At 39.5% G+C, this 22173-nt stretch overlaps 1 protein-coding gene across 1 annotated transcript in view; it reads left to right on the forward strand.

The window, feature by feature from the left end:
• HCRTR2 (hypocretin receptor 2) overlaps positions 1-22173 on the forward strand; it is a 130520-nt gene that overhangs the window by 88391 nt on the left and 19956 nt on the right. Inside the window, exons 2-3 of the mRNA XM_005902651.2 lie at positions 4498-4676; positions 12065-12308. Of these exons, the coding sequence (XP_005902713.1) occupies positions 4498-4676; positions 12065-12308 (423 nt within the window). The remainder of the gene's footprint in view (positions 1-4497; positions 4677-12064; positions 12309-22173) is intronic.

Raw genomic sequence — 22173 nt, forward strand, 5'->3', positions numbered from 1 at the left:
CACCCAAGACAGACGGGTCATGGTGGAGAGTTCTGACAAAACGTGGTCCCCTGGAGAAGGGAATGACAAACCACTTCAGTATTCTTACTGGAGTACAGTGAGCCCCCAATCCAATAGGATTGTTGTCCTTGTCAGGAGAGAGCCATGTGGATACAGAGAGGCAGGAGAAAAGACCATGTGATGATGGAGGAGAAAGAGACTGGATGTACAGAGCTGCACCCAGGGAAGGCCATGTAAACAGCCAACCACCAGAAGCCATGAGAGCAGCAAGAAAGGAGTTATCTACAAGTTTCAGAGACACCATGACCCTCCTGACCTTGATTTTTGATTTCTGACTGCAGAACTCTGTGAAAATATGTTTCTATGGCTTTAAAACACCCAACCTGTGGTACTATAACGTAGCTCTGGGAAATTAATACAGATATGATGTAAACAAAGGAGGTAAGTTTATTCCTTGGGTTCCAGAAACGAATAAAGAACCCATGAACAGAATTGAAGGGGAAACAGACATCAACTCAACATGAATAAGAACTTGCTGGTAGGTAAATTCACCACAAAATAGAAGCCAAGGGCTCAAGCAAGTCATAAATTGTCATTGCTTTTGTTATTTAGTCCCTAAGTCATGTCCTACTCTTTTGAAACCCCATGGACTGTAAACTGCCAGGCTTCCTTGTCCATGAGATTTCCCAGGCAAGAATACTGGAGTAGGTTTACACTTTCTTCTCCAGGGGCTTTTCCTGACTGAGGGATTGAACTCAGGTCTCCTGCATTGGCAGGATGATTCTTTTACAACTGAGCCACCAGGGCAGCCCTAAGTTGCAAATTCCCCACTATTAAAAATGTGCAAGCAGAAATGAATCAGGAATGCTGCAGAGCTGATTTATGCATCTGATTAAACTGATGATCTCCGACTCTAGAATTCAACGGACATGCATTAGAGTCTTGCCAAAGAGAGTCAGACAGCTGCCTTTTACCTTCTGTTTCACTGATAGGTGCTGATACATAATAGAATGGTATGCACGGTATATAAGATTGAATCCAAAGTCAGCATTTCCTAGCTATTCATCCTTAGGTAGATTCCATAACCTCCCTTGCATCAGTTTTCCACATGTTAAACAAAAATAGTAATCACTTTATAGTGTTATTATGGAGATGAACTAGTTAATAATTTAAATTGTTTATAACAGGACACAGGAAATGTAAGTGTTTATTCGTGACCTACTTACTCTCACATTGCTTAGATGTCACGCATTAACACTGGCCTCCTATCACTGCCATTCCTCACCCTCAAAATATGGAGAATTGGGAGTCAAACTAGAACTGATTGTATTTTTTAAGTCTTATTTTCTTTTCTAGATCCCATTTGGACCATTTATTGACCAAGTATCAGAAGTGTGATTTTTTTTTTCAGTTTTCTTATAACAAGCCATGATAATGTGTTAGTCAACTGATAAGATGGGTTTATGTGTGTGTGCGTGTTTCAAGCATTTCTGAGAAGTAAATGATTCAGCAGCAGCATTTTCAGACAATAAAGACTACAGTTTATCCTAACAAAGCTCTCTTGAGCTTTTGGTACTTATGTGCTGGAGTTGGAGGAAGATGTGAAGTTTTCACAATTAAATCCACAGAAATTCAGATATTTCATTAAATGAGCATCTGTTGGTGACTGGAGTGTAATTTCAGCTTCAGGAGCTAGCAAAAGAATTTTTCAACATATGACACTCATAGTAACTGGTACATAATTGTCAAAAAGAAATCCTCACTAAATGACTCAAATTTAACAAAATACGCTTTTATTTCTTCACTATGGAAGGTTACTAATCACTGCATCACTTGGGTGCATGGATGACAGCTCTGACAGGTTAACGATGCTCCAGGTAAATTCACACTTACTTAGTTACATTCCATGAAGTAAATCCATCAACAGATGTGGGTAGCAATGCTTATACCTATATGATTCTGGGGCCAGTGATTACGTAACCTTTGGATACATCAGAGGGAGGACAGAGAATCAGGGAACTGGATGCTCTTTCCATAAGGAGCAGCTTAGTGACACAGCATGCATTTTAAAGGGGAACACATGTATACCTGTGATGGATTCATTTTGATATTTGGCAAAACTAATACAATTTTTAAATTTATTTAAAATTAAATACAAAATTTAAATTAAAAAATACAATAAAATTAAAAAAATAATAAAAAAATAAAGAGGGGATGCTCTGAGAAAACGAGGGAGGCTTGGCTGTGAGAGTATGTTTTATCTGAGGCAAAGTTTAGAGGCCAACAAGCATAGTAGAAAGGAAAGCGTTTCTAGAACTTAGATGTACTTTTTAAAAATAACTCTTTCATTTTTTAAAATTTTATTTTATTTTTAAACTTTACAATATTGTATTAGTTTTGTCAAATATCGAAATGAATCCACCAAAGGTATACCTGTGTTCCCCATCCTGAACCCTCCTCCCTCCTCCCTCCCCATACCCTCCCTCTGGGTCGTCCCAGTGCACCAGCCCCAAGCATCCAGTATCGTGCATCGAACCTGGACTGGCGACTTGTTTCATACATGATATTATACATGTTTCAACACCTTTCATTTTTTTAAATAACTCTTTCATTCACAAAAGAAGGTAACCAATGCGGTGGAACAACCAGCACTTCACTTGGTATATAAGCCCAGTTGTCACGGTGATTCCCTGCTTTATAAGCCATTTGTCCCCAACAAGTTCCACAAAACCCCGGTCTGTCAATGACATTATAATATACAAAACATCAGTAATGATGAACTTCCTTGGGATTGTCATTGAGATTAAATAACTCAAGGGTATGAACTATCCACCTCAATATCTGGCAATAATAGGGACTGAATAATTGTAGACTTTTGTCTTTAAGTGTCTTCATCTCTTATAAGTCCTAAAGGCAGAGTTTGGGAGCAGATATGGGTCAATATGATGGATGAGGCAACACCACAGTTCGCTGAAAAATAGCAGCTCTTTATTCATCTCAATTCAGCAAATATCAATATTTCTTGACTATCTACTACATGCTGCCCACTGAGGGGATAAAATGATAAATCAAAGATTGTTCTTTAATTTCCGGAAAATGAAATTCAAAATCAAGTAAAATAAACATATCCATATAAGCCATTGAGAAATGCCTTGCAAGGTAAGGGAATTGATTTTAAGCATATATTGAGAATTCACACATATTGACTGATTCAGTGACACAGAGCAGCCTTAAATTATCTCCCTTTGGCAATATTTATTTGTGGAATTGCAGGGGTACTAGTCAGCTTGACAGTATTCCCTCACCAGACCGATTTTCTTTGTTTAGTTCCTGCCTTAGTCTGTTGACCCTGCTGTAACAGAGTACCGTGAACTGAATGGCTTAAAAACAACAGAAGTTAGTGTCTCTGTTCTGGATTCTGAGAAGTGCAAGGTCAAGGCTCTGGCAGCTTCAGCGTCTGGGCAGAGTCCACTTCCTGGTTCATTAAGGACAGGCATTTTTTTTGCTGTATCCTCAGGTGGTGGAAGAGGTGAACGATCTCTCTATATAAGGAGAGACACCTTATATTAGCTCCCTTTATAAGGACCTAATGCCCTTTACAAAGCCTCCACCCTCATGACCAGTTCATTTTCCAAAGGCCCATTTCCTAATACCATCACACTGGGGGTCAAGATACTTTTTTTTTTTTTAATTGAGGTATAGTTGATTTACAATGTTTTGTTAGTTACTGCAGTACAGCAAAGTGATTCAGTTATATTTACACAGACATATACATGTTACTTTCCACTATGGCTTATCAGAGGATATTGATTATAGTCCCCTATGCTATATGGTAGGAGTGGCTTCCCAGGTGCTCAGTGGTTAAAAAATCCACCTGCCAATGCAGGCGACACAGGAAACGTGGATTCGATCCCTCAGTTGGGAAGATCCCCTGGAATAAGAAATGGCAACCCACTCTGGTACTCTTGTCTGGAAAATTCCATGGACAGAGAAACCTGGCGGGCTACCGTCCATGGGGTCGCAAAGAGTTGGACACGCCTGTGCATGCATGCAAACTATACCGTAGGATCTTATTGCTTATCCATTCTACATGTAAAGCTTACATCTGCTAATCCCAACTTCCCAAGCCATCACTCCTTCATCCCCCTTCTCCTCCGCAACCACCAGTCAGTTCTCTATGTCTGTGATCCTGTTCCTCTTCAAAAACAGATCTATTTGTGTCATATTTTATATTTCCACATATAATGGATATTGTATATTATTTGTCTTTATCTGACTTACTTCACTTAATGCAATAATGTCTAGTTCCATCCGTGTTGCTGCAGATGACACGATCTCACTCTTTTTCATGGCTGAGTAATATTCCTTTGTGTATATGTACCCCATATTCTTTTGAGGGGGTAGGATCTTAATATATGAATTTCTGTTTCATTGCACCTTCCACATTGTGGACGTTCAGTCCCTAACAGAGAACATTCCTTTTTCTTTCCAAATCAGTCTGTGTGGCCGTGTGGAAGAACCACCACATGAGGACAGTGACCAATTACTTCATTGTCAACCTTTCTCTGGCTGACGTGCTTGTGACCATCACCTGCCTTCCAGCCACGCTAGTTGTGGACATTACTGAGACCTGGTTCTTCGGACAGTCCCTCTGTAAAGTGATTCCTTATTTACAGGTAAATGCTTTGTACACTTTTGGGGGCTTCAAACACAAAAACTACCCCAAAAATGCATAATCATTTTCATTTATAGCCATGGCCCATTAGTAAACACTTAGTGTGTTAAGAGAGAAATTGGCAAACTTAAGGACAGTAATATGAGAAACTTTTTGGGTAAACAAGGTAAGTTCTGGGTAAAAAAAGTGTCAGAATCCTGTGCTGTATAAACCTTTTGCTCCTTTGATCTCTAATTTTCTGATTATAAATGAAAGAACTTGAACAAATCAATGATTGAGGTTATCCCAATTCAAAGAATTGAGTGTTGTTTTGATAAGTGGTCTCATTTACTGCTGAGAAATCAAGAGCTATACTGTCGAAGCAGCGCAGGGAACATGTTTTATTGCAGGTTTGAATTAAATGCCACATTTGGAACCTCTATGCTGCCATTCACTGACTGTATGCCATTGAGCCAAATACACAAGCTCTTTGAGAGTCACTGATTTTAAAAGATTAATAATTTCAATTTTAAATATGTCTCTGTGGTTGCTGTGCTCATCTACTTAGATAACTATATGAACCATTTGGCACAGATATTAGTCTCTGGAAGACTCTGGCCTTATAAAAACAGTGTGTTCTCAACAAACATCTGTCATCATCATTATCACTGGTGTTCTATTGTTCAGCTCTGAAATCTGCTTTTCTATAACTAGTTGCTCTATTACAAATTAAGAACAAATACTTCCAGAGAATACTTTTCTGACTGATATTCTGATATCTCTGAAATCTTTAAAAATTTTACCAAACTGGTGTTCATAGCCACAGTTCTAAAAGACCTGGATTTCCTTTAGCAATTGGACAGTGAGTGAAATGCTGGCCACTCCCTACTAGTTCCCATGACCACCCTCCACCATCTAGCTCTTATTCCATCTGGCCTCCAAGATGATATCATAATATTTGGAGGAAATGACAATATGCACCCAATGAAGACAAACTGAGGCAAGAAGAATCTAAACACGGACCTTACACTCTTCAGAAAAATTGACCGAAAATGGATCATAGACCCAAATGTAAAATGTAAAGCCACAAAACTCTTAGAAGATAACTTAGAAGAAACTCCAAATGGCCTTGTGTATTTTGATGACTTTTTAGATGTAACAACAAAGATGTGCTGCTTGAAATAAATCATAAGCTGACTTCATTAACATTAAAATCTTCTGCGCTGCAAAATTCAGTGTAAACAGAATGAGAAGGCAAAGCACAAACTGGGAGAAAATATTTGCCAAAGATATGTATAATAAGTGACTGCAGCCTAAAATAAGGGCTTCCGAGGTGGCTCAGTGGTAAAGAATCTGCTTGCCAAGCAGGAGACATGGCTTTGATCCCTGGGTCAGGAAAAAACGCTGGAGAGAGAAATGATAACCCACTATAGTATTCTTGACTGGGAAATCCCCATGCACAGAGGAGCCTGGTGGGCTACTCCATGGGGTTGCAAAAGAAGCAGACATGACTTAGGGACTAAACAACAACAATATCTAAAATATGCAAAGAGTTGTTAAAACTAAGCGATCTGAAAGCAAACAATCTAACTAAAACATAGACCAAAGACATTAATGACACCTTACTAACCAAGATATACAAATGGCAAAGAAACATATGAAGAGATGTCCTTCATCACATCTCATCAGTGAACTGCAAGTTAAGATAATGAAATATCACTACAGACTTATTAGAACAGTAAAACTATGAAACTCTGACAACAACAAAAGCTGGCAAGGATGTGCAGCAGCAGGAACTCTCATTCATTGCTGGTAAGGATAATGAAAAATGTTATAGCCATTCTGGAAGACTGATTTTTTTTTTTTTTACTTTACTTTTTTAAAAACAAAACAGTCCCAATATATGATCCAGAAAGTGCATTCTGTGATATTTACCTCTCAAAAGTTGAAAATTTACATACACAGGAAAACTCTCATGCAAATGTCTACTGAAGCTTTATCTATGATGATCAAAACTTTGAGGTAACAAAGATGTCCTTCAGTAGATGAACAGATAAACTAATTGGAGTACAACCAGATAATAGAATATCATTCATGTTCAGTTCAGTTCAGTTGCTCAGTCATGTCTGAACTCTTTGCAACCCCATGGACTGCAGCACTCTAGGCTTCCCTGTCCATCACCAACTCCTGGAGCTTGTTCAAACTCATGTCCATCAAGTCGGTGATGCCATCCAATCATCTCATCCTCTGTCGTCCCCTTCTCTTCCTGCATTCAATCTTTCTCAGCATCAGGGTCTTTTCCAATGAGTCAGTTCTCATCAGGTGGCCAAAGTATTGGTATTTTGGCTTCAGCATCAGGCCTTCCTTCCAATGAATATTCAGGACTGATTTCTTTAAGGACTGACTGGTTGGATCTCCTTGTAGTCCAAGGGACTCTCAAGAGTCTTCTCCAACACCGTGGTTCAAAAGCATCAATTCCTCGGCACTTGGCTTTCTTTATAGTCCAACTCTCACACCCATACATGACTACTCATAAAACCATAGCTTCGACTAGATGGACCTTTGCCGGCAAAGTAATGTCTCTGCTTTTTAATATGCTGTCTAGGTTGGTCATAGCTTTTTTTCTAAGGAGCAAGTGTCTTTTAATTTCATGGCTGCAGTCACCATCTGCAGTGATTTTGGAGCCCAAGAAAATAAAGTCACTGTTTCCATTGTTTATCCATCTATTTGCCAAGAAGTGATGGGACCAGATGCCATGATCTTAGTTTTCTGAATGTTGAGTTTTAAGCCAACTTTTTCATTCTCCTATTTCGCTTTCATCACGAGGCTCGTTAGTTCCACTTCACTTTCTGCTGTAAGGATGATATCATCTGCATATCTGAGGTTATTGATATCTCTCCTGGCAATATTGATTCCAGTGTGTGCTTCATCCTACAAGCCTTCCCAGGTGGTTCCAGTGGGTAAAGAATCTTCTTGCTAGTGCAGTAGACCCAAGAGATGGGAGTTTAAACCATGGATTGGGAAGATCCCCTGGAATAGGAAATGGCAACCCACTCCAGTATTCTTGCCTAGAAGATTCCAGGGACAGAAGAGCCTGGCTATGGGGTTGCAACAAGTGGGTAGCCTATCCCTCTTCCAGAGGGACTTCCTGGCCCAGGAATTGAACCAGGGTCTCCTTCATTCCAGGCAGATTCTTTACCAGATGAAAAGAATACTACTACCTGAGAATATTACTACCCAGGAAGCCCAATAGGAGCAGTGAACTGCTTTTTCAGAGTGACTTTTTCAATATAACTGAAGAGTCTCTGCACAGGAAAAGAACAAGTCTACTGAGATTTGGGTGATGGGTGTTCAGTAGGCAGATGGTCTCCCCTTTTCTCTCAGTCACACTTTCCTACATTCCAGTCTATTAGTGCCTATCATCCAAACTTGCAATTTGGCAGAATTTCCATTTCTCTGGTGCTGTTTGCCACATCTGTATGCTAGCATGAAACTGACTCCTCTACCAAAGAAAACGTCCCACATTGGCCTGACCACAGGGTACTCATAGGACAAATGCAAGATAAAGCACTGACAGCAAAAGAAAGTTCACATCATCTCACTTTGCTTTACTCACAGTGTTCACAATTCACACTACATTCATTTCTGAAAGGATTTACTATCAGTTTGGTTTGACCTACTGTCAAAATCTCAATGAAAAGGGAACCCAGAAGTGCACTCCTAGAAGTGAAAAGCAACAACAGAACTCTCATTTATAATCACTTATGATAAGGTGCAATTGTGTATCACCATTGAGAAAATCATGTAAATTGGATTCTAATTGTATACTCCAGTATATTATACACCAGCAAATACAGTAGTCAAACAACGACTGTTAAATCACTGATGCCTAAGGGTTCATTCAACGGATTATACTGTCAGATTATCCAAACCAGCATGGTCTCTCATGGGAAGGCACTGTACCCTGGCTCACCATTGGCACTGGACAGCCATCTCTCAAGTGCACTGATTGGAACTGATTATTGCAAGCAGTTGAAAGAACTCCTAGAAATGACTTCAGAATTTGAACCACATTACTTCTATCCCGTCCACCCATGTTGATTAGAATGTATGAAAAGCAAGATACTAAGCCTTGTTGAGAACTTTTCATTTCTAATTGCTAGAGAGGATAAATAGAGCCCTGGCTCAGTAGTATGAAAGGTCAACTGTATAGAGCTAGATGACCACTGCTCTATCAATCCCCAGGCTGGCAAGGGTTTGGAAGGGCTCTGGGTTCTTGACACATTCTCAGGGAGGAATGGAGGTTGAGCAAAGAGTGGACACTGGAGAAAGTGTGAATGTCCCCTAAGGCAGTGCCAAGGAATTTCCAGGCGCCATCAACAAGGTGGAATCAAGATTGCCAGGAGAAATATCAACAAACTCAGATATGCAGATGATACAACTCCAATGGCAGAAAGTGAAGAGGAACTAAAGATCCTCTTGATGAGGGTGAAAGAGGAGAGTGAAAAAGCTGGCTTGAAACTCAACACTAAAAAAAAATAAAATAAAGTAAAACAAGATCATCACTTCATGGCAACTAGAAGGGGGAAAAGGGGAAGCAGTGGCAAGTTTTCTTTTCTTGGTCTTCAAAAATCACTGCAGACGGTGACTGCAGCCATGAAATTTAAAGACTCTTGCTCCTTGGAAGGAAAACTATGACAAACCTAGACAGCATATTAAAAAGCAGAAATGTTACTTTGCCAACAAATGTCTGTATGGTCAAAGCTATGGTTTTTTCCAGTAGTTATGTATGGATGTGAAAGCTGGACAATGCAAAAGGCTGAGCACCAAAATTGATGCCTTCAAACTCTGGTGCTAGAAAAGACTCTCGAAAGTCCCTTGGACTGCAAGGAAATCAAGCTAGTCAATCCTAAAGGAAATCAACCATGAGTATTCATGGAAGGACTGATGTTAAAGCTGAAGCTCCAATATTTTGACCACCTCTGCAAAGAGTCGACTCATTAGAAAAGACCCTGATGCTGGGAGAGATTGAAGGCAGGAGAAAGGGACAACAGGGGACGAGATGGTTGGATGGTATCACCAATTCAATGGACATGAATTTGAGCAAGCTCCAGGAGACGTTGAAGGACAGGGAAGCCTGGCGTTCTGCAGACCATGTTGCAAAGAGTCAGACACGACTGAGCAACTGAACAGCAACAAATCAATCAACATAAACCTACTCTGATAGAGTTCATCCCTTTCAAATTAAAGTTGAAATTAACCCCCAAGAATTTAGAACAGTTTACATCTTTACTTGTAATTTCTATAACTATTCTTCACTGTAAAGCAGTCTGTTCCAATTAAAAGCTAGAACTCTAAGCTCGAGAATAGAAGAAAATATGAATAGTATAATCACCGTCACCACTGCCATCATCATAACAAGGAATAACAAACACTTATCATTTATATACCAGGCCCGGGTTAGGCATTTCACATGTTGACTGACTTTTCTTCTGACAAGTCCACGGTGGCTATGATTATCATGCAAGTTTACTGATGAGAAAACTGAGGCATAGCTTAAGTAACTTACCCAAGATCTCACATTTAGCACATGCCATGTGGTGCATCCCAGGAAACACGATAGCAGAATTGATTTCAACCATATTCTGTCATCTTTTCTAAAGAGAATCAAAAGAATCAGAGTTGGCAAGCATCTTATTGTCAATTTTACTCATTTAATAGGAAAAAAATACACACATTTGCCAAGAATTGTTAAGTAGGTCACCCACATTGTGCAGCTAGCTGGGGGGAGACGAGAACGGCTATGTGGTCCTGATGCTTAGCCCAGAACCTCTCCTCCTCCACTGGACCAGCATGTACATCCCTCTCACTCATCTGTACCTATAGTCAATGCGTCAACAAGCAAGGTCCTGTTGTAAGACGCAGAGACACCCTCCCATTCACATATTATAAGATCAATACAACTAGGACAGGAAAATAAAGATGACTCTGCCACGGAATAAAGGCATGAAGCACTGTGCCAGGGACTGTTTTGCACAGTCCCTCCTGCCACTGGTCTTTGTTCCACAGAGAAGATAAACAGTACATTAATGAATTAAACATGCTGTAAGTGTTGAGAAGAAAGTGAATAGAAATCTGTAAATATATATATAACAGAAAGGAGAATGAGGCTTGTTTTTAAAGAGAGGGTTTTGAGAGAATTGATTTTGTCAACCAATGGTCTGTTCATTCAGTATAGAATGCACTAAATATAATTAAATAAAGAACCCGCCTGTCAATGCAGTAGACTTAACAGACGCAGGTTTGATCCCTGGGTTGGGAAGATCCCCTGGAGGAGGACCTGGCAACCCACTCCAGTATTCTTGCCTGGCTAATCCCATGGACAGAGGAGCCTGGCAGGCTAAAGTCTATAGCATTGCACAGAGTAGGACACGACTGAAGTGAGCCGGCATGGCACAGCAATTACATAAATTGATCATGGGGGATGGGCATACATGACATGCTTCTTTACTATTTTCTTAAAGTTCCAAACTAAATGTGTGTGATGCCATTAATTGTACAGAAATCTGGATTAGGTGAACCTATTCGAATTTTAGAAGTAGGTTGCTTCTTCCAGCAATGAGCAAACGATGGCAAGGAGATCCATATAGAAGATTACCTTTTATCACAACTCATGCATTTGCATGTTGAAAATAAACTGATGTACGAATAACCTTGGTTATTTAAAAATAAGAAATGAGATACAAATAATTCAAAAATGCTAATTAAATGCAATTGCAATCAAATTCTTGTATGTCAATTTAAAAGAAAGACATACCATTGTATTATTGTGTATAAGTAAAAGAAAAATTTCCAGTTCAAACTATGAACATATATGTTCTTACCTTTGAAGATAAGATTTCCCTTATCAATGGAAAAATGCCAAAACAAAATCAGTGTATCTTTATTCAAAGAATGTCATATAAATCAAAACACTTGGCATAGAAAAAGAGGCAGCTTCCCAAGTTGTGCTAGTGGTAAAGAGCCCACCTGCCAATGCCGAAGACTTGAGTTCAAATCCAGGATCCCCTGGAACTATTCTTGCCTGGAGAATTCCATGAACAGAGGAGCCTAGTCGGCTACAGTCCATGGGGTTGCAAAGAGTTGGACTTGAAAAGCAACTTAGCACTCAGTCATAGTACACTTTTTATATTTAATGGGAAATAGGTAATTCTTTTTATTGATACATTTCTAATATTATTTGTAGCCGATTTTTTTTCATTTTTTTAATAGAAAGCACTTGAATGAAACGTCTTTTGACAACTTTGAATCTGGTTATCTGTGTGCCTACCCTTGTGAAACAGTACAAATATTGAGAGACATCCATGTAACAGCTGGTGCTTCCCTGTGCTACCTTCCTTCTTTCTTTAGACCGTATCGGTGTCTGTCTCTGTCCTCACGCTGAGCTGCATTGCCTTGGACCGGTGGTATGCTATCTGTCACCCTCTGATGTTTAAGAGCACAGCCAAGCGGGCCCGGAACAGCATCGTCATCATCTGGATCGTGTCCTGCGTCATAATGATCCCTCAGGCCATTGTCATGGAGTGCAGCACCATGCTGCCTGGCTTAGCCAATAAAACCGCTCTCTTTACCGTCTGTGATGAGCGCTGGGGAGGCAAGTCCAGTGTGGTCCTTACATTGATACGACAGCTGTGAATTGGGAATCTGATTTGCATAACGCTTGTAAAGCTGGTCTTATTTATTTTATTGACATTCATTAGTATCATTTTGCAAAAACATGAAAAATCAAGTTGAAATCCAAAACGATTTCACAGAATCCCTCCACCCATTTTGAACCTTTAGATGGCACGACTATCTAGCTGTTGTATTGTTCAGCTGGGGATATGAACTTTTCTTCAGTTTTCTAAAACATCCAAAGGACTCATTTATAATAACCCAAATATGTATTTTGAAATTATTAACATTTTATAACATGGGCAGACCATTCTATTTCCGCAGGTGTTGGGTTCCCTAATGGGGCTTCAAATGCAACTGAATTTTTCATGTTAAAGTTTTCATGTTAAAGCCTGGAAACATGACTGTCTTTTCTATTGACCTATGTTGATCTTTGAGTCAAACCAGCTAAATATGCTTTCTCTATTCATTACACAGTAAATTGATAAATTTTACCACTGACATAATTATTTTCTGATTTCAGAGTTATACTAATAATGGAATTACGATCTTACTTGGTTTCCCACCTGACATCTCAGTAGTTAAATTTAAACAATCAGAAGAGGGAGGTGTTATGTTCCTTTGGTTCAGAACGCTCAGCAACAGTCTGAGTTCTGCAACAGTCTGAGTTCTGTAACAGTGGAACCACTTTTATCAGTGCCTGATGACGGCACGAATCCGGACAGAGCAAAGAATGAAAGAAAATAAAATAATGCTGCATCTCCCAGCACTGTTTACAAAATTGTTACATGAAATTTAAAGAAAAGAATCTATTCTCCTCTGGTTAAGTATATTACAATGGTTCATATTTAGACGCTGTAAACATCAGGAAAGCATTTGTCTATTGGAAAGATGTATCAATAGAGGCAGTGTACCCCAAGGATGGCTGGCTCATGGACTTCTGATTTTCAAGTATTTGAATCTCTGAATTCATGTTAATTCCTAACTTGGTACTTTATTGGAACCCTGAAAAGAGAAAAATTAGGGACTGAAAAATTAGGCATATATTTTCACTGCAGCAAAGTAAAACTCAAAAAGTATTACAATTACTCCATATATTATCCAAAGACCTATAATAAGCAAAATTTCAAAATCCGCTTTATCTTTTATTCCAGATATTAAATGCCCCTTTATAAAATTTAGTTTTTCCCTTCATTTCTAACATTGCAATTCTTTTGCTATGTTTCTTTCTGGATCTTCTTTGGTTTTTTATGTGTTTCCTCATTAACAAGGCAGACAAAAACAAAATGAGTGGAAAGTTCCAAAATGATAGAAATATTTCTTAAGTGGTTTTGGTCCCATTTATTTAATGTTCAAACAACATCTTGAGTACTTAGGATATGCCAGAAACTGTGCCAACCTGAAGAGAAATGGACTCTGCCTAAGGGAACACGTTGTATATACTGAGGCTGAAAGGCAAATAAAGTTTTACAATGTGATTAGTATTTTAACATACTTAGATATAAAATGCTAGGAGCACAAATTAGAGGACAGACTCAGTCCTGGCCATTTGAACAAAGTTTACAAGCAGCTGCTAACACTTCAGCAAAGCATTAAAAATGAACAGGGAGGAAACTCAAGGGGCAATTCATTTACTCAGGGTTTGAGCTCTGGTCACTTAGAATGAACTTGTTTTGCCTCTTGATTTGGCTATGTTTTAATGTTTAAATGGGGCTTCCTTGGTGGTTCAGACAGTAAAGAATCTGCCTGCAATGCGGGACACCCAGGTTCGATCCCTAGGTTGGAAAGATCCCCTAGAGAAGGGAATGGTTACCCACTCCAGTCTTGCCCAGAGAATCCCATGAACAAAGGACCCTGGCAAGAGTCAGACAGGGATGAGCGACTAACACTTTCACTTTCTTTATAATGTTTAAATATCTCAATTATTTTTCAGTTTAAGAAAGACTAAAAATGTGGAGATTCACTAGCATGAGTGTGATTCTCTCTCAGTGCACAATTTAATAATTTGGTAGATTAAAAACTTTAAAAACTGAGCAAAGATTTTCCAGACAGGGAAGAGAGGAAAGGGAAAAACTGAGGGTGTCCTAGGAAGTAGAAAACCTACACAATGGGCACCAACCCTTGAAGACAAAAGTAAGAGAGTTCAAACTTATAGTTTCTGGATTGCAGGGGTAGACAGTCTAAAGAATTGTGTTTGGGGAAAGGTAGGCTGGGGACCAACTGTGACCTGTCTCTTAGGTAATTCCTGTACAATGAGTTCTATTTGGAAAAGAGTCTAAAGATCTCTTGATTGGAGTAATTTAGTTAATCATGATGAAATTGAACCATAAATTAAATTATTTGTTCAATATTATGAAGCAAACAAGCACATTTAAATCGGAGTGTTGCTGAGCCTAGGTTTGGTTGCTTGCCACACTAAAAGTCAGTAATTGAGAGGAAAGTTTCGGGAGAAAGGAAATGTGATTTAATCAGAAAAGCGGACAATCTGGGGAGAAGGTGGACTTATGTCCCAAGACCAACTAAAGGATCCTCTCAGCCATGACAATCTTTAAATGGAAAGAGGGGAAGGATCTTAGTGAATCATTGAGGCAAGAGGTTGGGTTCTGCATTTGTCTCCATTGTGTGCAAACTGGCTGACTCTCTTCATATTGTCTAGATGTCTGCCTGCAGGCTTGCTAACGGAACTACTGAGGGGAGATAACTAGTCATTCTTTCACTACTTAGCTCTTCATTCTTACTTCTTTAAATCTAGGAAAAGAACCAGCAGTGTAGGCAAGGCATAGTGCACATTCAGGAAAACGTTAACTCGGGAGCTAGGTTAAATTACCTAGTGATCTCATCCCTATAATTAGATTCTATTAAGGTGTGTGTGTGTGTGTGTGTGTGTGTGTGTAAGTGTTAGCTGTGTCCGAGTCTTTATGACCCCATGGACTGTAACTCATTAAGTTCCTATACCCATGGGATTTCCCAGACAAGAATACTGGAGTGGGTAGCCATTTCCTTCTCCAGGGGCTCTTCCTGACTCAGGGATCAAACCTGGATCTCCTGCATTGCAGGTGGATTCTTTGCCATCTGAGTCACCAGGGAAATCCACTTTGAGGTTAGAAGGGGACAGAAATGGGCAAACGAGAAATGGGCAAAAGAGCTGCTTTCAACTCACACATTGATCATCTGTAAGTTCATGGAGACAGCAATTACATTAGGTAATTAGCTTCATTTATAAGTTTGGCAGACCAATTTTATAAACTTGTCCTTTTTTTAGTGTTGCCCCGAATGATTAAGTTGCATTAACCCCAATGAGCAAAAGGATTGTAGAATTAGGGGATCCAGTTAGTCATAATGATTAAGTAAATAGCTGCATCATTTTCCAATTACCTTTAAGCAACAGATATAAATCTCTAAAACTTATCCTAACCTCTCACATTTTATTACCTATAGGTAATATTTATTACCTCCATTTATGGAAGGAGTATTTTCTTTAAAAAATAAGAAATTATTGTCAAAATATCTAAAAACCTAAATTCAGTTTTGAGAAGTCATTTAGAAAACCTATTTGAAAGTGATTTTATATTGGTGTTTAATTATTCTAAATGTTTTTAAAGGCAAAGTAATACTGTATTGAGTTGATCATCCACAAAATCAAGCAATAAAAGATATTATATTAGTTTTCATACATTAAATGAAATCAATATAACTTTATGTTTTCAAGAAGCGTATGAAAAATGCAAAGTAGGTTCTTATTATTCTGCTCATTAGACATCTAGTTCATTATAATGATTTTTGCATAGCATAAGTTTTGTTAATATAAGCTATGTATGTCTACATTTCTTTTCTTTTTTAATTAATTAATTTATTTTTGGCTTCACTGGGTCTTTGTTGCCACCAGGGCTTAGTCTAGTTGCTGTGAGCAGGGGCTACCCTCAAATTACAGTGCAAGGACTTCTCACTGCAGTGGCTTTTCTTGTTGCAGAGTATGGGCTTCTAGGGTCCATGGACTTCAGAGGATGTGGTTCATGGGCTTTAGATTTAGAGCACAGCTTAGTAGCTGTGGTTCATGGGCTTAGTTGCCATTAGCATGTGGAATCCTCCTGGACCAGATTCGAACTTGTGTCCCCTGCATTGGCAGGCAAACTCTCAAGCATGAGACCACCAAAGAAGTCCCTGTAACTCTATATTTAACTTAAAAATGTTAAGCTTGGACAAAAATGTGTGATAGTCAGAAGCTAAAGTCACCAAAAGGGTTCAAACCTAGGTTCAATCTTTGGGTCAGAAGATCCCCTGGAGAAGGGAAAGGATAACCACTCCAATATTCTTATCTGGGAAATCCCATTGACATAGGAGACTGGTGGGCTACAGCCCATGGGGTCATAAAGCTAAAGGTCAGCTTTCATTCCAGTCCCAAAAAAAGGCAATGCCAAAGAATGTTCAAACTACCATCTAATTGTACTCATTTCACACGCTAGCAAAGTAATGCTCAAAATTCTTCAAGCTAGGCTTAAACAGTATGTGAACTGAGAACTTCCAGATGTTCAAGCTGGATTTAGAAAAAGCAGAGAAACCAGAGATCAAATTGCCAAAATCCACTGGATCATAGAAAAGACAAGAGAGTTTCAGAAAACCATCTACTTCTGCTTCATTGACTGTCCTAAAAGACTTTGATTGTGTGGATCACCACTAACTGTGGAAAATTCTTCAAGAGATGGGAATACCAGACCACCTGACCTGCCTCCTGAGAAACCTATATGCAGGTCAAGAAGCAACAGTTAGAACCAGACATGGAAAAATGAACTGCTTCCAAATTGGGAAAGGAGTACGTCAAGACCGTATATTGTCACCCGGCTTATTCAACTTACATGCAGAGTACATCATGAGAAATGCTGGGCTAAATGAAGCACAAGCTGGAATCAAGATTGCCAAGAGAAATATCAATAATCTAGGACTTGCAGATGACACCACCCTATGACAGAAAGTGAGGAGGAACTAAAGCCTATTTATGAAAGTGAAAGAGGAGAGTGAAAAAGCTGGCTTAAAACTCAACATTCAGAAAACTAAGATCATGGCAACTGGTCCCATCACTTCATGGCAAATAGATGGGAAAACAATGGAAACAATGATAGCTCCAAAATCACTGCAGATGGTGACTGAAGCCATGAAATTAAAATATGCTCCTTGGGAGAAAAGTATGACAAACCAAGGCAGCATGTTAAAAAAGTAGAGACATTACTTTGCCAACAAAGGTCCATCTAGTCATAGCTATGGTTTTTCCAGTAGTCATATATGGATGTGAGATTTGGACCATAAAGAAAGTTGAGCACTGAAGAATTGATGCTTTTGAACTGTGGTGGTGGAGAAGACCCTTGAGAGTCCCTTGGACTGCAAGGAGATCAAACCAGTCAATCCTAAAGGGAATCAGTCCTGAATATTCATTGGAAGGACTGATGCTGCAGCTGAAGCTCTGATACTTTGGCCACCTGATGCAAGGAGGTGACTCATTAGAAAAGACCCTGATGCTGGAAAATATTGAAGGCAGGAGGAGAAGGGGATGACAGAGGATAAGATGGTTGGATGGCTTCACCGACTCAATTGTCATGAGTTTGAGCAAGCTTCGGGAGATGGTGAAAGACAGGGAAGCCTGGCATGCTGCAGTCCATGGGGTCGCAAAGAGTTGGACATGACTGAGTGACTGAAAAGCAACAAAGTCACTGTAGGACGTTATATTTTACAGGGTTAGCTCTCTAAAGTTCAAACATCTTGAAAGTCCAAATACCATTTAGCCTAATTAAAAAATATTTATTGTGAAGTATCTTTTATTTGTGTTTAACTCATAAACTGTATTCCTTATCTTTCAGTATCAGTTCAGTCTCTCAGTTGTGTCCAGCTCTTTGAGAACCCATGGAATATAGCACAGGAGGCTTCCCAATCCATCACCAACTCCTGGAGTTTACTCAAACTCATGTCCGTAGAGTCGGTGATGCCATCCAAACATCTCATCCTCTGTCGTCCCCTTCTCCTCCTAACTTCAATCTTTCCCAGCATCAGGGTCTTTTCCAATGAGTCAGTTCTTCACATCAGGTTACCAAGGTATCGGAGTTTCAGCTTCAGCATCGGTCCTTCCAATGAATATTCAGGACTGATTTTCTTTAGGATGGACTGGTTGGATCTCCTTGCTCTCCAAGGAACTCTCAAGAGTCTTCTCCAACACCACAGTTCAAAAGCATCAATTCACCAATGCTCAGCTTTCTTTATAGTCCAACTCTCACATTTGTACATGACTAATGGAAACACCATAGCTTTGACTAGACAGACCTTTGTTGGCAAAATAATGTCTCTGCTTTTTAAATGCTGTCTAGGTTGGTCATAACTTTTCTATCAAGGAATAAGTGTCTTTTAATTTCATGACTGCAATCACCATATGCAGTGATTTTGGACCCCCCAAAAACAAAGTCTGTCACTGTCTCCATTGTCTCCCCATCTATTCATCATGAAGTGATGGGACCAAATGCCATGATCTTAGTTTTCTGAATGTTGAGTTTAAGCCAACTTTTCACTCTCCTCTTTCACTTGCATCAAGAAGCTCTTTAGTTCTTCTTCGCTTTCTGCCATAATGGTGGTATGATCTGCATCAGTTCAGTTCAGTCGCTCAGTTGTATCTGAGGTGGTATAATCTGCATCTTTGAGGTTATTGATATTTCTCCTGGAAATCTTGATTCCAGTTTGTGCTTCCTCCATCCCAACATTTCTCATAATGTACTCTGCATATAAATTAAATAAGCAGGGTGACAATATACAGCCTTGACGTACTCTTTTCCCGATTTGGAACCAGTCATTTGTTCCATGTCCAATTCTAACTGTTGCTTCCTGACCTACATGCAGATTTCTCAAGAGGCAGGTCAGGTGGTCTGGTATTCCCATCTCTTGAAGAATTTTCCACCGTTTGTTGTGATCCACACAGTCAAAAGCTTTGGCATAGTTAATAAAGCAAAAATAGATGTTTTTCTAGAACTCTCTTGATTTTCCAATGATCCAGTGGATGTTGGTAATTTGATCTCTTGTTCCTCTGCATTTTCTAAATACAGCTTGAACATCTAGAAGTTCACAGTTCACATACTGTTGAAGCCTGGCTTGGAGAATTTTGAACATTACTTTACTAGCATGTGAGATGAGTGCAATTGTGCAGTAGTTTGAACATTCTGTGGCATTGTCCTTCTTTGGAATTGAAAGCAGTCCTGTGGCCACTGCTGAGTTTTCCAAATTTGTTGGCTTGTTGAATGCAGCACTTTAACAGCATCATCTTTTAGGATTTAGCTCAACTGGGATTCCATCACCACCACTAGCTTTGTTCATAGTGATGCTTCCAAAGGCCCAGTTGACTTCACATTCCTAGGTGTCTGGCTCTAGGTGATTGATCATACCATCATGATTATCTGGGTTGTGAAGATCTTTTTTATATATTTCTTCTGTGTATTCTTGTCACCTCTTCTTAATATCCTCTTCTTCTGTTAGGTCCATAGCATTCTGTCCTTTACTGTGCCCATCTTTGCATGAAGTGTTCCCTTGGTATCTCTACTTTTCTTGATGAGATCTCGTCTTTCCCATTCTGTTACATTCCTCTATTTCTTTGCACTGATCACTGAGAAAAGCTTTCTTTTCTCCTGTTGCTCTTCTTTGGAGCTCTGCATTCAAATGGGTATATCTTTCCTTTTCTCTTTTGCTTCTCTTCTTTCACAGCTATTTGTAAGGCCTCCTCAGACAGCCATTTTGCTTTTCTTTTTCTTGGGAATGGTCTTGATCCTTGTCTCCTGTACAATGTCACAAACCTGCATCCATAGTTCTTCAGGAACTCTATCAGATCTAATCCCTTGAATCTATTTCTCACTTCTACTGTATAATCGTAAAGGATTTGATTTAGGTCATACCTGAATGGTCTAGTGTTTTCCCTTACTTTCTTCAATTTAAGTCTGAATTTGGCAATAAGGAGTTCATGATCTGAGCTATAGTCAGCTCCCAGACTTGTTTTTGCTGACTGTATAAAGCTTCTCCATCTTTACCTGCAAATAATATAATCAACCTGATTTATGTATTGATCATCTGGTGATGTCCATAATTAGAGTCTTCTTTTATATTGTTAGAAGAGGGTGTTTGCTATGACCAATGTATTCTTTTTGCAAAACTCTGTTAGCCTTAGCCCTGCTTCATTCTGTACTCCAACTCCAAATTTGCCTGTTACTCCAGATGTTTCCAGAGAAGGCAATGGTAACCCACTCCAGTACTCTTGCCTGGAAAAGTCCATGGATGAAAGAGCCTGGTAGGCTGCAGTCCATGGAGTCGCTAAGAGTCAGACACAACCGAACATCTTCACTTTCACTTTTCACTTTCATGCATTGGAGAAGGAAATGGCAACCCACTCCAGTGTTCTTGCCTGGAGAATCCCAGGGATGGGCTAGCCTGGTGGGCTGCCATCTATGGGGTTGCACAGAGTCAGACACGACTGAAGCGACTTAGGAGCAGCAGCAGCCAGATGTTTCTTGACTTCCTACTTCTGCATTCCACTCCCCTATAATGAAAAGGACATCTTTTTGGGGTGTTAGTTCTAGAATGTCTTGTTGGTCTTCAAAGAACCGTTCAACTTCAACTTTTTCAGGATTACCTGTCAGGGCATAGACTTGATATTGAGTGGTTTGCCTTGGAAACGAACAGAGATCATTCTGTCTTTTTTAAGAGTGCATCCAAGTACTGCATTTCAGACTCTTTTGTTGACTATGATGGCTACTCCATTTCTTCTAAGGGATTATTGCCCACAGTAGTAGATATAATGGTGATACGAGTTAAATTCACCCATTCCAGTCCATTTTAGTTCTCTAATTCCTAAAATACCAACGTTCACACTTGCCATCTCCTGTTTGACCACTTCCAATTTGCCTTGATTCATGGACCTAACATTCCAGGTTCCTATCCAATATTGCTCTTCATAGCATCAGACTTTCATAGCATCAGCATATCACCAGTCACATCCACAACTGGGTGTTGTTTTTGCTTTGGCTCCATCTCTTTATTCTTTCTGGTGTTGTTTCTCCACTGATCTACCGTAGCATATTGGACACCTACCGACCTGAGGAGTTCGTCTTTCAGTGTCCTATCTTTATGCCTTTTCATGCTGTTCATGGGATTCTCAAGGCAGGAATACTGAAGTGGTTTGCCATTCCCTTCTTTTTTTTCTGCCATTCCCTTCTTGAGTGGACCACATTTTGTCAGAACTATCCACCATGACCCATCCATCTTGAGTGGAACCTCACAACAGGTCTCATAGTTTCATTGAGTTAGGCTGGGCTGTGGTCCATGTGATTAGATTGGTTAGTTTTCTGTGTGATTGTGGTTTTCATTCTCTCTGCCCTCTGATGGAGAAGGATAAGAGACTTATGGAAACTTCTGATGGGAGAGACTGACAGGGAGAAACTGGGTCTTGCTCTGATGGGTTGGGCCATACTCAGTAAATCTTTAATCCAACTTTCTGTTGATGGGTGGATCTGTGTTCCCTCCCTGTTATTTACCTGTTATTTTCCTTATCTTATCCCAAGTTAAATCAGTGATCTAATTCTAAAAGTATACAGAGATGTCATAATTGTCCTACAACCAATATTACAGTGTAGAAAGAGTGTAAACCATGTAGATTCATATCTACCAAGTCACTTTTGGAAAAGTCTTGCAAATACTGTCTCCCTCATGGTACAAAATGCCTGAGAACTCTGTCTTGCTGAAAATAAGACCACAAATGTGTAATATTTTATGGATATATCATTAATGCAACTCATTACGTTCTTCATTACCTATAGTTTGTTCATAAAAGA

Source organism: Bos mutus, chromosome 23 (genome assembly GCF_027580195.1).
Source record: "Bos mutus isolate GX-2022 chromosome 23, NWIPB_WYAK_1.1, whole genome shotgun sequence".
NCBI lineage: Eukaryota > Metazoa > Chordata > Mammalia > Artiodactyla > Bovidae > Bos > Bos mutus.